Here is a 14,944-nt window from a genome sequence, read left to right as displayed (position 1 = left end):
TGGGGCTTTCTCGGTGACTGCTCCCACCCCTGAGAACACTCTTCTGTGGGAAGCCAGGCTGGTTCCTTCTTTGCTTTTCCTTCCACTAGCAAGCAAAAATGGTTTTATTCAGACAGTAATTTTTATACAGTGAGCCCTGGGTTATCTGTTGGCATTTGGTTCCAGAATCTCCTGTGGCTACCATAATCTGTGGATGCTGAAATCCCCTTACACAGAATGACATAGGACATTAACAGACATGGGGGGGAAAGCCGGGAGTAAAAGGCATACTCCTGGCATAATTGTGCGATTGTGTTGAAGCTTTTCAGACATAGCGCGCTCATCCAGGACTTATCCCGTGAAGATCCAGGAATGCTCCACCAAGAAATCATTCACGGGGAAGTCCCGGGAGTGGTTTGTTGCTGCAGCACTCCTGGATATTCACGGTTATACTGGATAAGCACGACATCATCTGAAAATCTTCAGTGTAACCCCGCAATTATGCCAGGAATATGCCTTTTACTCCCATCTCTCTCCTCTGCCTGATAATCTGCATATTCTTTATATCAAATGGAAAAATCAAGGTTTGATTTTTGGAATTCATATGTGTGTACGTGTGTTGCATTTAAATGTTTTCAAACTGAGGATGGTTGAATAAGCCACAAATAAGGATTCAACCACCCACAGTTTGAAAACATTTTAAAATATCTGTAAATTCGAAAAATCAAACCTTGACTTTGCTGTTTATATGCCTTGGATGTGGAGGGCTGAGTGTACTTCTTAATTTGATGCTCTTAATTGTTTTTTAAAAATTATTGTATTTTTTTCAAGTTTACATTTGTCAGCCACCTTGGTTCCTTTTTTGAGAGAAAAATGGCATTTAGAAAAGGGTATAAATATATAACAAACAAGATCCATCTGTGCCGTTTGCTGAGTGTTCAAGGGCCACATGGGGGTCTGTGGGGGTGATGCGGGGCCGAGAGAAACAATCCCTCTCTTCCGTTTGGATTTCTTCAGTTCTCTCTGGAGTTTGGCCAGCTGGCTCACCTCATCGCCCTTCTGCTTGCTCGGGCCATGGATCCAGAAGAGACCATTTGTACCTCAGCCGCCCAGGCAGTCAGCTGCCTCTACAAACTCATGTTCAGCCAGAAGGGTGAGTGCAAGGGAACCAGGGGACTCTCTTTTTGTGAGAGAAGCCAGAATAATGACTTTGGGCAGCCAAGCCATGCCCTCCCACGAGTTGCCTTTTTCTGTGCCCTGGTGCCCATGACATGATCCCCTCATCAGAACATCTACTTCACGGCTCCTCTCACTAGCCCAGCCTAACCTCATCTGCCTCCAGACACCTCTGCCCCTGTCAAAGGCCCTTTGCACAGCATGCTGCCTTTCACGGCTGGGGTCCCTTTCCCCGATCCCAAAAAATGGGCAGAAGCCCTGGTGGTGCAGTGGTTAAATACCTGTATTGCAGCCACTCACAAACCATAAGGTTGCAAGTTCAGTACCAGCTAGGGACTCAGGATCGACTCAGGGTTGCATCCTTGTGAGGAGGGCACTCAAATGAGGACCAGCTTGTTGGGGGCAATTAGCTTACAGTTGCAAACTGCTTAGAGTCTGCTTAGGCGATATGAAGCGGTATATAAATGAAACTGCTATTGCCGTTGACCCTTGCTCCATTTCTCTCCTTGCAGCAGAGCCTCCAAAGAGGAAGAGGAAGCGCTTGAGGTGGGCTGCCAAGAGGAGACCCCAGAAAGACAAGGGGGAGGACAGCCATTGGTGCATCGTTGAGGTACTTAGGCTGGCCAGGATGGAGGGAGGGTGGCTGAGGCCTGCCAGGACCAGCACTGTCAGGGTGTAGGGTGGGTTTGGGAGTGTTGGCAGGAGCAGGATGTTCCTGGGAGCAGGGAAGGTCCAGCCTCTTCCTGGCCATTGTGGGCTGGCCCTGTGGCCCTCGCTGGACCCTCAGACCTCCTCCTTCTCCAACAAGCCAGGGTCTCCTCCCTTGGTTCCCCAAAGGAGGGAGAAGGGATCCTTCCTGGCACTGTGTGGGCCATGTGTCTCTGGTCTCCCCTTCTCCTACTGGTCTCCTGTCTCCATTAGCTCCTGGACAACTCCTTCCTTCCCACTGGGACTGAGGGGCTTCGCCCTTTCGGGACCTGCCCTCTGAGCAGCAGAAACAGCCGTCATGTCTAACCATTGCACCTGATCTTTGTTGCTGCAGGGCCCAGAGGCTCCCCTATTCTCCATGCAGCTCACCAGCCTCTTGCTTGCTATTCTGAACGGCCTCCTAGGCTCCAATGCAGGCATGCAGGGTGACTTTGAGGAGATCCTCCAGGCCATCCTCCAGAACCATTCCAGGAAGGTCGAACGGGTGAGAGCTTTTCAACTGCTGCCTTCAGCCCCAAACTCTTGCCTGCCTTGGTGGGTTGGGACCCCTCTGAGGAGGAACTAGATTTCCTTCTCAGCCTCCTGGGCCAGCCTCCATGGCCAAAGGTGCAAAGAAAGACCTTGGCTCTCTCAGCACAGGAGGAGACATTTATTTCCAACCACCCCACCCCACCCCATTCTACCCACCCAGCCATGTTTCAAATGACAGGACCTCCACCAAGGAGGGAGTGCCAAAGGTACAGAGGGTCCTTATGCCCCAACCCTTGGCCTCCTCTGCCAAACTGAGCAAGTGGTGAGAGCCAAGGGGGTCCCTGAGCCTCCACAGGAGAATCAGCCATAGCCCCATCTGGCCTGCCCTCCATGCTTCCTCTCCATCTCACAGGGGCCAGTGCAGCCAGTCTGCTTGGCAAAGGTTTCCCTGAGGGCAGAGTGCCAGCCCACTCCAAATGACAATACTGGGCAGACAAGGGGTTGAGGGGCAGAGAGAGTGGGAGTGGCTGGTCCAGAGGGTGTCTATTGGAGCCGACCTAGGGAAGAAAGGGAAGAGATGAGCCCAACTCTTGGTTTGCTTCGGATGGGTTGGCAGACTGGTGTGGAAAGGTCTGTTTGGGCTCCCAAAGTGTCTCTATGGCCGACAAGTGCCACTGGGTTAGCCCTCTACACAGCTGAGCTCCCATTGCCCAAAGAGGTTGTGGCCATTCGACACAGGGGAATATCAGCAACTCTTGCCTGGCCTGAGATCATGCGGCAGCACTGGCCCGACTGGTTGATTTGGTGTGCTGTGTCCTATACTATTTATTTCCCACACACTGATTCTGTATTGCCTCTGGATTTGAAAACAGCCCTCGGGTGAGAGAAGACACCATGATCCTTCTGCCAAGGAGGTGCTGAACAACAGCCTGTCCCATGCCCACCTGCCCTTTCTTACGGTCTAGCAATGAAATAAACTAGCTTTTTATTGTAAAGCATTAGTGTAGCTTTACTTGCCATGAACTGCACATGTTCAGTACATGGTTTAATGGAAGAACGAGAGGGGACTAGTAAATGGCTGCAGGTTAGAGCAAGCCAGAAAGTGTGAGTGTTGTAAAGTCAGTCAGAGCCCGCCCCCCCAGGCCCCAGCATCCTCCCCTCTATCTCCAGGTCCTTCACTGCCTCCATTCCTTCTCTCCTGCCCAGATTAAGGAGGTGGTCGTTGCCATCTACACCTGCCTCCAGGTCCACCCAAACACCCACTGGGTCCGGAAGCTGGCGCTGAAGGCCTTGAGATACCTGCTGCCCCACCACTTGGAGAAAATTGTGCACAGCTGCCTCTCCTTCTCCTTACCTGTGAACAGGTATGGGTGCCAGACTGTCCTCCTGAGGTCTTTAGGCCACTCTTGGGGGCAGTGGCTGGAGGTAAGACTCGCTACTGAACCCTGGCGACTTCTAGCTGCCTTTTTTTGACTTTGTAGGCAGGCCAGGGAACTCTGGACAGCGATGGCTTCTGGTCCCCAGGTGGCCAAGCAAGTTTTGCAGATCTTGTTGAAGAGTCTCCAGGTCAAGGACCCCTGCAAGAGCAACGAGGATGTCATCATCACATCCCTGGCAGTAAGTGGCCGGGCATCAGCCTGGTTCTGGTCGAGCCTGAGCGACTGTTTGCCGATTGTCCAGGCTCTGGGGTTTGGGGCTCACAACCTGCTTGGGGTGCTCCCTCACTGCCCAGAGACATGAAAGGCATGTGGGAGGTTCCTTTTATATGGATAAAAGGAACCTCCCACATGCCTTCCATGTCTCTGGCCAGGGGGGCAACATTGGAGGAGGATGGTGGTGCATTCAAATTGAGGGGATGGTGGTCCTGAGGTACTACAAGCCCCATCAGATTGCTGTCATGTGGGGGCCAGATCTGTTGGGAGTGCCCTTTGGCCATTTTCCATTGTGAGGATTCACAACTTAAGTGTCCAACTCCCATCATTCCCCCATCTGCCACCCTTCTAGAGCAGATCATTAAACAGGCCATCTGTGCGTGCAGAGAAAAAAAATCCTGTTGTTGTTGTTATTATTATCATTATTATTAGAAATTAGTGTAGGTTTCTCAAAATAAGATGTGCCAATCTAATCCAAAATCCTTTTTTGAATAGGGTCACAAGTTTGGTTAATGTAGGGAATGTTGTGGATGTGGTGTATCTTGATCTCCATAAGGCCGACAACGAGGTTCCCCATTATATCCTTGCAAACAAGCTTGTAAAACGTGGGCTAGACAATGCAATGGTTCAGGTGGATTTGTAGTTTGTTAACTGACCAAACTCAAAGGTTGCTCAGCAGTGGCTCTTCTTCATCTGGGAAAGAAGTGACCAGTGGGGTAACACAAGAGTCTGTCCTGGGCACAGTTTGCTATTCAACATCTGTATCAATGACTTGGGTGACAGAATAGAAGGCATGCTTAATCATATTTGCAGATGAGACCAAATTAGGAGTAGCTGATACCCCAGAGGAAAGGATCACAATTCAAAATGATGTGAACTAGAAAATGACTTCAACAGGGAGAAATGCAAAGTACATTTAGGCAGTAAAAATGAAATGCACAGATACAGCATGGGGACACCTGTCTTGACAACTGTACATGCGAAAGGGATTTAGGCATCTCAGTAGACACATGTTGAAACTGAGTCAGCAGTGACTCAGTGGCACCTAAAAACAGCCAATGCCATTCTAGGTTGCATCAGTAGAATGACAGTGTCTAGACCAGTGATCCCAAGCTCTGGTGCTCCAGGTGTTTTTGGACTGCAGCTCCCAGAAGCCTCAGCCATCTTGGCCAATGGTTTGGGATTCTGAGAATGGCAGTCCAAAATATCTGGAAGGCCAGAGTTTGGGAATCACTGGTCTAGATCAAGGGAAGTAATAGTGCCATTCTATTCTATTTTAGTCATGCCTCATCTGGAAAAATCCTGAGTCCAGTTCTAGGCATCACAATTTAAGAAGGATGTTGAGAAGCTGGACCTGTGTCCAGAGGGGGGCGGGGGGGGGGGGCGACCAAAATGCTGAGAGGTCTGGAAACCACCAAGCCCTATGAAGGGACATTTAGGGAGCTGGGGATGTTTAGCCTGGGGAAGAGAAGATTAAGAGGTGATATGAGAGCCTTTTTAAATATTTGAAGGGATGTCATACTGAGGATGGAGCAAACTTATTTTCTGCAGCTCCAGAGACTCAATACAAACCTGAAAAGTGATTCTTCCTCAACACGAATTCCTGACAGTAAGAGCTGTTAGACAGTGGAAGATACTGCCTTGGAGTGTGGCACAGTTTCCTTCTTTGGAAGTCTTTAAACAGATGGCCATCTGTTAGGAATGCTTTGATTGAGAGTTCCTGCTTGGCAGAATGGGGTTGGACTGGATGACCCTTGTGGTCTCTTCCAACTCTATGATTTTATGATTCCATTAAATAAGGGGTTCAATACACTTAAGAAATATATGAGGATAAAGTAAAGGGAGTAAGGGTGAAATAAACATATTATTACAAAAAATTAAAATAAATAATAATATAATAAAATAAAATTAGAACAGCTCACATACACTCAGGTAATGCTCTCCAAATGGGCAGGTGACCCATAGGAAGCTAATTTGCCCAACAGCAAGCTGGGATTCAAAAGAAGAAGAAAAAGGTGAATGGCACCTCCGCAAATAAGGCGAATGAAGCATTATTGAATAGTTATGGGATTCTACATACTTTGCAATGGTGTTCCATTTGTGCTATTAGCAAGCTATTAACGGGAGTTTAGCATTAATAAGATAGTTCAGGAGCCTTCCGCTTTATTCACAGGAGAAGTACCAGATGAGTGTGGCATTATGTGAAAATCTTTGCATGATCACGCAGTCATAACAGGAGCATTACAGAGGCTGGATGGATAACATACATCACAACACACAATGACAACTAAAAATTCATATATCTCATTCATTCTTCACATTTTCTAACACTTAACAAACATGACTTCCTTCAATCAAACCTTTTCCCGTTTCATTTTCCAGTTCGTTCTGCTTATCTGATATAATATTTCTTTTGATTTTGATTTCTTCACTGTTTTCCATCTTCTTCAACCTCTTTTCAGTATTATTTACATATATTCTTAACTGCTACGAATTCATTTATCCAATTATTACCTCCTTTTATTCATTTATTACCTACTTTCTTAAGTATCGTTTAAATTTTGTTTTGTACGTTTGGCCATTTTTCTCTCATAAAATCATAAAGTTTCTCCTAGTTTTTTGTACCAAAATTTCCCTTTTCATTGAAACCAGTCATTTCTTTTATCTCAATTTCCTCCTTTCTTGTTGTATTTTCTGTAAGTACATTTGTTTTTTCTATATTTATGGCAGAAGAGCTGGCATCTTTTTCTGCTGTCAACAGAGATTGGCTGCACTCTTCTGTTGGTGCTCTCCATTCATGGTTTCCTTTGGAAATCATGGCTGGCCATCCATGCAGTTGACTGTATTCATTGGCAGACTGTTGCTGGTGGCTCAGTTGTGGAATGGCCTGAGAATGAGTGTGCAAGTGCTCCTTGCACAAGAGCCACATCTCTCCTTTCCTCCTCCTCAACTCCAGGCCATGAATGTCATCTACGAATCCTTTGCGATTTCAAACTACGATGCAGCCATGATGGAGATGCACCACCAATTCTTCATCCCAGTGCTGAGGCAGGTGGAGTATGTACAACAGCTGGCTTTGCCTAAAGCCTTAGGAGCAAGGAAGAAAGAGTTTATGAGGTAGGACCCCATTGCTTTCACTTTCTGGAGGTGCCAACCAAGGGGTGGAAGGAAGGAAGGTTGAGGACCCTTCTGGAAACCAGCCACGGCCACAGCCACAGTCCCCCAGGCATGAGCAGAGCCAGGGCAGCGGCTCAGCTGGACGCCAGGCACCTGCTGCGCCCCCTCACCTTAAATTGGTTCCTTTGTTGGGTTGATGGTGGTGGTGGTGGTGGGGGGGTCAGAAAAAGAGATGGGAGGAGCAGAGAGAGAGCAGAGAGACACTCATCCAGGAGGAGAGCCCATGCTCAGGAGCAGTGCCAGGCTCAAACACTGGGCTGGGGCTCTGGGCCCTCTGCCTCATCATGCGCCTTCACTTCCCCAGAGTGCACAGCTCCTTGTAGATGGTCCTGCCTCTGCTGACACACACACAGAGACACACACATCTCCCTGGGGTTGGAAGCGCCTTGAGGGTCAAGCAGGCTGGTGGGGCATCTGCTGGCCTGATGCAACCTTGATGGTCTCCTCCTTCTCTGTCTCCAGCAAATCGGTGGAGATTGTGAAGGGCCTCTTCTTGGTGGCCAAGGATTGGGCCGTCTTCGCCCGCGTCCAGGTGCAGGAAGGCTGGATGATGCTGGGCACTCTGGGGAAGTTCTTCCAGAGCACTCACCTGCTGGCCAGGTATGTATAGCCTCAACCTGGATCCTGCTCCTCAGGCATGGCATAAGCCCCCTTGTCCAGAAAGCTCTGCATGCAGCCAGCAAACAAGAGCATGGGAGAGAGACATTTGTATTTTGGGTGTGTTTTCCCCTCATCCTCCATGACTGGAATGAGAGCAGCTGGTGGCCCCTTGTGCCTTCAAAGGAAAAGGAGGCTGGGGGGTCTCTCCATCCCAGCTGCCCAGGGAGCTCTATGTGGCCTTCTTGTCATCCCCACTGTCCAGTCTTTCTGCTGCCAAGGGTCAGCAGGATGACAAAGTGGGACCTCCTGTGATTTTCTGCCACCTTCAGGGCTATGAAAGAATGTGATAGTCCCCAGATGCTGGGGGTCCGTTCCCAGGCTGTGCTCATCCTCAACTGTGACAAAGATAAGAAGAAAGAGAGGATGGCCATGCCCCTCATGGCCGAGGTAAGACACCCTTCAGGGGGCTGAGGGAGCCATGGGAGCCAGAGACTGCCTCAGTGACCCCAGGTGGGCTTCTGCCATGCGCAGAAAGGAGCTGGCCCACACACAGATTCCCCACGGGTCTCCTTCAGCCAGGCTGCGGATGCAGTTGGCATGGCCTCCCTCTTGGGCAAAGGCTGGCACTCACAGAAAGCAGAGCCAGGGGAGGCTTCGGGGGACCTTCTCCCTCTGGAGGATTGACAGCTGTGGGCCATCTCTGAAGTGAGAAGAGAGGCTAGGTGACCCTGGGTGGTTGCAAAGGGTGAAAACCCAAAAGGATTTCAAAGCAGGATGAAGAGAAGGCACCAAGCTTGGGGGTTGTTTCAGTAGGCTATGGAGAATGTGGGGATGGGTGTCATTCTGTCCCTGCTGCACAGTATCGTTCCAATTTTAGTATATGTGCTGCAAAAGTGAGCACGCTGCACAGTATCTAGCCATGTGGAGCACCAATGAGGCTGAGTGGTAGGACATCTAGCAGAGAGGGAAGGAAGGGAGGTCCTCACAGAGTGCATGGTTGGGAATACTGCCAAAGGGACTCCCTGTAGGGTGGGCCTTTTGACCCCTTACTGGAGAGCGGGCCCATCCCACATTGCCAGCCATTGGGGAAAATAATGATGGGCACTGAGATTACACCCACATCCCCAGAGGCGGTGTTCCATCCTGTTTGTTTGCTTCTGGGGGGCCAGGAGAGCTGCCTCATGCAGCTCCCTGCTGTGGGTTCTCAGGTTGGGGTCCTGTTGGGGTGTAGAGAGGCTGTGATGTTCCTGGCTTCTAGCTCAGCACCAGGGTATGCTCCTTTCACTTGCCTGGTGATGGCCCTCCCAGGCAAGCCCCCTGCCCTTTTGATGCCCCCCTAGCTCACACACAGCAGCTACTCTCTCTCTCTCTCTCTCTCTCAATCTCTCTTCACCTGCAGCCCCAGTCCATGGAGCTTGTAGGGGTGGTCCAGAGTTCTCTTCAGTGCGTTCTTAAGACTACCGAGCATGATTAAAATGAGAAATAATAATAAATAATATATATATTTTAAATTTGTATCCCGCCACTCTATCAGAGATAATCGAAGTGGCTTACATATTAATACTCCGTACAAATCCCAGTATCCCCTACTCTCCCTTCCCTAAAACAAAATTAAACAATGAGACATTTAAATAATCCAACATAAGATAGTCCAATTAAAATAAACAACGAGGGATTAGGCACAGGGCAGTTGATGGGGTAAACATATTAGGTGTGTGTGTGGCCAGGATTGCTATTCGGGGAAGGCCTGCCAGAAGAGATCCATCTTTTTAAAGCTGTATAAGCTAGTAATAAGATGGATCTCCTCCAGCAGGCCATTCCATAGTCTGGGAGCGGCAGAAGAAAAGGTCCTCTGGGTGGTTGCAGCCAATCTGGTCTTTATAGGTTGCAATACTTTCCCCCCAAGGACCTAAGGGTGCAGGGTGGATTGTATAGAAGGAGGCGGTCCCTTAAATAGGTTGGAGCCAAGCCATGTAGGGTTTTAAAGGTCATAACCAACACCTTGTATTGCACCCAGAAACCAATAGGCAGTCAGTGGAGTGATTTTAAGACTGGCATAATGTGGTCACTTCTAGATTTTCCTGTGACCAGCCTGGCTGCCATATTCTGCACTAGCTGAAGTTTCCGAAGTTAGCACAATGGTAGCCCTATGTAGAGCACATTGCAGAAGTCGAGTCATGAGGTTACCAGAGTGTTTACCACAGTTGCCAGGTCCCCCGTATCCAGAAACGGACGCAGCTGGCGTATCAGCCGAAGCTGATAACAAGCACTCCTGACCGTCGCATTTACCTGATTTGTCATCTGGAGCAACGAGTCAAGGAAGACCCCCAGACTGTGAACACAGTGCTTATAGGGGAGTGTGACCCTATTCAGGACCGGTGGTTGTATCACAATACCTGGATTAGGGGCCCCTACTGTGGGTACCTCTGTTTTGTCTGGATTTAGTTTTAATTTGTTTTTCCTCATATAGTCCATTACTGCTTCGATTAGCGAGAGAGTTGCTGCAGACACCTGCTGGAACTGCTGTGCCATGTTTGTCTTCCTGTCAGAGGATACAGTTAGCTATGCGTGCTTCAAGTTGAAGTTGGTAGCCCTGTTGGAAGAGAAGGTCCAGCAGCTGGAGGCCTGGGTATGTATGCTTCGGGACATTAGGAAGTAAGAGGTTTCCTGGGCAGAGAGGAATGGACTGTCCTGGATGGGGCACACACCGGAGAATTTTCTGGAGAGGAGGACATTTTTCATACACAGGTGGTAAACACTTTCAGAAATTTGACACACTGAACTAGCAAGACCAGGGATCTGCTTGTGAGCCTGCAGCTATAGAATTGATTTGAAGCTCTCTCCTTTATCAGTGATGTCCAGAAGATGATGACCAAAATGTGAAAGGTCTGGAAACCATGCCTTATGAGGAGTGACTCTGGTAGCTGGGTATGTTTATCCTGGAGATAAACTAGCCCTGTTTAAAAGGATGCCATACTGAAGACGTTTGTTTTCTGCTGTTCCAGAGAATAGGACACGGTGCAATGGATACAAACTACAGGAAAGCAGATTCTACCTTGACGTTAGGAAGAATGCCCTGATAGAAGAGCTATTCAATTGTGGAATTTTTGTCTGGGACTGTGGTGGAGTCTTCTACTTTGGAGTTTTTTAAACATAGGCTGGATGGCCATTTGTCAGGGGTGCGCTGAGTGTGTATTCCTGCATGGCAAGAAGTTGGACTTGGTGGCCACTGAGGTTTCTTTCAACTCTATGATTTTATAATGAGAAGAGCAGCAGATCCAATCTTCCGGGAATATGGAGACCTTGATAAAATCGGCAGAAGGAATGACCATTGCCAAGCATGGAAGGTGGTGCATGGCAGTGGTGGTGGTGGACTTTCTGAAGGGTACAGAAGCAGTGGTTTGTAGGCCTGAGAAGATGTCTCGGGAAGTGTGTTGTCTCCATGGGGCAAAGGTCCATGATGTGACAGAGAGGCTGACAAGACTTGTCAAGCCTACTGACCATTACCCCTTCCTTTTGGTCCACGTGGGAACCAATGGTACTGCAAGACACAGCCTTCAGAAGGGATTGTGAGGCTCTGGGTAGGAAGCTGAAAAAGTTGGATGCACAGATAATCCGTTGAAGGGCATGATCCAGGAAAGGAAAGCAAAATAGGGAAGTGAATAACTGGCTCCGCAGATGATACCACGGAGAACAATTTTGATCCCTGGACCATGGCTTGCAGTTTCAGATGTGGGGACCTCTGGCAAGGGATGGGTTGCACCTCACACCAGTTACCAGAACTGTTTGTGCCAACCGTCTCAAAAATGTGATTAGGAGGACTTTAAACTGAGTTACGAGGGGAACAGAGACAGTATTCTGTAGGACGCAAGTTCATCAACAGATAACAGTCAAAGTGTTATAGAGAGAACAAGGCGATAGTGCAAGGATCCAACAATGGGAGAGAAAATCTTTACACAGGCAGCTAAGGAGAAAGTTCTATGTTGCATTAGTCTCTAAACTAAGGCACAGAGCATGGGAGATAAATAAGGAGAACTTGAACTCCTAGTACAGCACAGCAAATGCGTTATAATAGGCCTCACTGAAGCCTGATGGAATTAGTCCCATGATTGGAATGTAGTAATAGAGAGGTGTAACGTTTTAAAAAGAAATAGGCCAAACTAAATGTTAGGAGGAGCAGCATTATATGTCAAGGATGTGAAGAAACCCAGGACTTAAATCCTGGAAGGCAAGTGGAGAGCTCCTGGATAAAAAAATTAGAGAGCGAAGCAACAGGAATTGTTACTGTGGAATTCTACAGACCGAGGAACTGAATGATGCCTTTCTGGAACAGATGACCAAATACTGAAGGAACAATTTCAAACAGTTCCAACGAGAAGGAAAAAAATACAGGCATCTAAAGTAACCAGGATGGCTATTTAAAGAACTTTCACCTGAACTTTCAAATAGAAAAGGTGGGAAATCACCAAAGAGGAATTCAGACAAATAGCTAGCATGTGTCGGGGTAAAGTCAGAAAAGCGAAAGCGCAAAATGGAGCAAAGGACGCAATAGAGGAAATGCAGCACAGAAGAAGCAGAGAAATAGTAGAGGAATACCTGGCTACTCAAAATGAATGCAAGTCTCCAGGGCTAGATGAACTCGAGTTATTAACATTAAAAGTATTCATATCAAAAGAATTAGTTTAAAAAGTATTAAAGGACCGGCAGAAGTAACCTCAGAGCGACTGTCAATAATCTTTGAGAATTTCTGGAGAACAGGAAAAGTCCCAGCAGAATGGAGGAGGGCAGATGTTGTCCCCATCTTCAAAAAGGATCCAGTTGCCGCCCGGTTATCATGACATCAGGACCAAGAAAGATTTGGGAGCAGCTCATTGAACAGACTACCTGCAAGCATTTCAAAAGGAATGTCAACATGGATTTCTCACATACAGGTCATGCCAGACTAGTCTTAGCTCTCTCTTTTTTGGATAAAATTACCAGCTTAGTAGAAGAAAGGAATGCTGCGGATGTAGCCTATCTCAATTCCCCACGATATTCTTTGAAACAAATTAGTAAAATGTGGGCTAGACAAGGTAACGGTTACATGGATTCGTAATTGGTTGACCGGCCAAATCCAAAGGGTGCTCAGCAATGGCTCCTCTTCATCGAGGAGAGAAGTGACCAGTGGGATCCCACAGGGCTCTGTCCTGGGCCCAGTGCTATTCAACATCTTTATCTGCGACTTAGAAGATGGAATGCAGAGTATATGATTTGATAGCCCTGTTTAAATATTTGAAAGGATGCCACGTTGAAGATGGACCGAGTGTATTCTCCATAGCTCCAGAAAACAGGACCCAGGACAACGGATTTAGACTCCAGGAAAACATTAGGGAGAAATTCCTGAGGGTGCTTTTTGTGTCTTCCTACATGGCAGGGAATTGGGTCTCTTCCCATTCAATGACTCTAAGGCTGGCCATGGCCTTGGCTTCTGGAGAAGTCCTCTTCGCTGCATGGCCAGAGCATCCTCAGAAAACCAGAAGAAGATGGCAGCCACAGAAATTCCTAAACATCCTGGTGGAGAAGAGCCCTGAAAGCATGGGAGGCTCCCTGGCGTCGAAGAAGGATTTGCCAACACGCCCAGCAGTGGGAACAGCTGGTTGCACCTCCTTGTCCTGCTTCACAAGGCTTGCTTTCTTTTGTCTTTGGATTGCAGCCAGGGGTTTCCTCTCATGTGGCCATGGCCAGGGGAAGAGGCTGCCCATCGTTCAGGTGGCATTGCTGAGCAAAGAGACTTTCAGCGGATCCTGCTCGCGTGTGCTGGCTCCGGGCGGCCGGCTTCTGCCCGTGTGGCTGGGTCAGTCCACCAAAGGACTCCAGGTTCCTCAAGGCTGGGCCTGGTCTGGGCTCCCAGAGGCAGAAGGCGCCCTCTTTCCCTGGGTGGCCAGAGGGTCCAGAAGAAGGTGGCAGCCAGAGAGGTTCCCAAACATCCTCCTGGAGAAGAGCCCTGAGAGCCCCTTTTTGGGGAGGAATGGAGGAAGGATTTACCCTCCTTGCCCTTGCTCAAAAGGCCTTCTTTCTCTCTGTGGATGGGCCCGTGACTTCCTGGGCTCCAGCCGTGTCCGTGTTGCAGGGCTGTGGCCCAGCCCTCCTTCAAACCACCTGTGCTGCCCCTCTCAGGTCCACCTCTCCACGCTCCCGACGTCCGCCACACCTCTCCCTGGCCACCTTTCCCTTTCTCCTTATAACCTCTTCACCCCACCCTCCTCGGGCCTCGTCCCTTCCTCCCCCTTCTGGTTGCTTTTTGGCTGTTTCCCATCTTCTGGCTCTTTTCGTTAGCCCGTCCACACACTCCTCTTCATCTGGTCCTTCTTCCTCTCCTCCAGCAAGCCTCCCTGTCCTCCCCACCTGGTTACACTCTCCTTTTTGCCCCATACTCACTGGAGATCCCTCCCTCATAGCTGTGGCCCTCATTCAGGTGCGCCAAAGACTCTCAGGAATGGCAGATATCTTGATGTTTGGCAGATACCATCCATGTGTATTGGCTTTGGGGTGGCTTGCTTTTGTCTGTGTGTCCCTCCACTAATTTATACTCAAATATTTGTTTATGGAAATATTAAAATTACATTATTATTTTATTGTTTTGTTGCATATCCTCTGACAAGATTGTAATAAATTTGCAGTAAAAACAGTTCTTGTTCTAATGCAAGGCTACCTGATTGATAAGTGTATCACAGTAACTAAGTTCAGAGTATTCCTACATGTGTTTGTGTTCTGGCCCTAGAGTCACACAGATGTGGGGAAAACCCACCATGGATCAAATGGCATTGAAGGAACGTCTCTCAGGGGCCATGTTGCTCATACCCATAACCTACCAGGAGGGAGGGAGTCATTGCCCAGATGGATCTTCTGTTTCCAATGACCTCATCCCCCCAAATCCTTTTACTATTTACTATTATAGAGGGCATTTTTTCCTCCATGCCCCCCTCCCTGAGTGCCTTTCCATTCTGTTCTGAAGTGAGTGCCCCAGCTATCCATGCCTCAGAGGAAGACTGTGACTCCCAGAAATCCCTGCGCCATGCTCGTTAGAGTCCATCCATGTGTTTAGCCTGATGACAAGAAGGTCTAGAGGGGACATGATCGTCATGTTTAAATATCTAAAGGGATGTCATGTCAAAGAGGGAAGAGGCTTGTTTCCCACAGCT

At 48.5% G+C, this 14,944-nt stretch overlaps 1 protein-coding gene across 1 annotated transcript in view; it reads left to right on the top strand.

The window, feature by feature from the left end:
* The window catches only part of LOC149318839 (maestro heat-like repeat family member 5), a 32,362-nt gene extending 18,284 nt beyond the window's left edge, over positions 1–14,078 (top strand). Inside the window, exons 10-19 of the mRNA XM_089508363.1 lie at positions 997–1,132; positions 1,668–1,765; positions 2,198–2,347; positions 3,541–3,698; positions 3,816–3,951; positions 6,943–7,103; positions 7,626–7,763; positions 8,093–8,210; positions 10,234–10,392; positions 13,920–14,078. Of these exons, the coding sequence (XP_089364489.1) occupies positions 997–1,132; positions 1,668–1,765; positions 2,198–2,347; positions 3,541–3,698; positions 3,816–3,951; positions 6,943–7,103; positions 7,626–7,763; positions 8,093–8,210; positions 10,234–10,392; positions 13,920–14,078 (1,413 nt within the window). The remainder of the gene's footprint in view (positions 1–996; positions 1,133–1,667; positions 1,766–2,197; positions 2,348–3,540; positions 3,699–3,815; positions 3,952–6,942; positions 7,104–7,625; positions 7,764–8,092; positions 8,211–10,233; positions 10,393–13,919) is intronic.
* Positions 14,079–14,944: the final 866 nt, after the last annotated feature.

Source organism: Sceloporus occidentalis, unplaced genomic scaffold (genome assembly GCF_023333645.1).
Source record: "Sceloporus occidentalis isolate IW3139 unplaced genomic scaffold, rSceOcc1.0.p SCAF_2, whole genome shotgun sequence".
NCBI classification, from domain to species: domain Eukaryota; kingdom Metazoa; phylum Chordata; class Lepidosauria; order Squamata; family Phrynosomatidae; genus Sceloporus; species Sceloporus occidentalis.
This window is presented reverse-complemented; position numbering and strand designations above follow the sequence as displayed.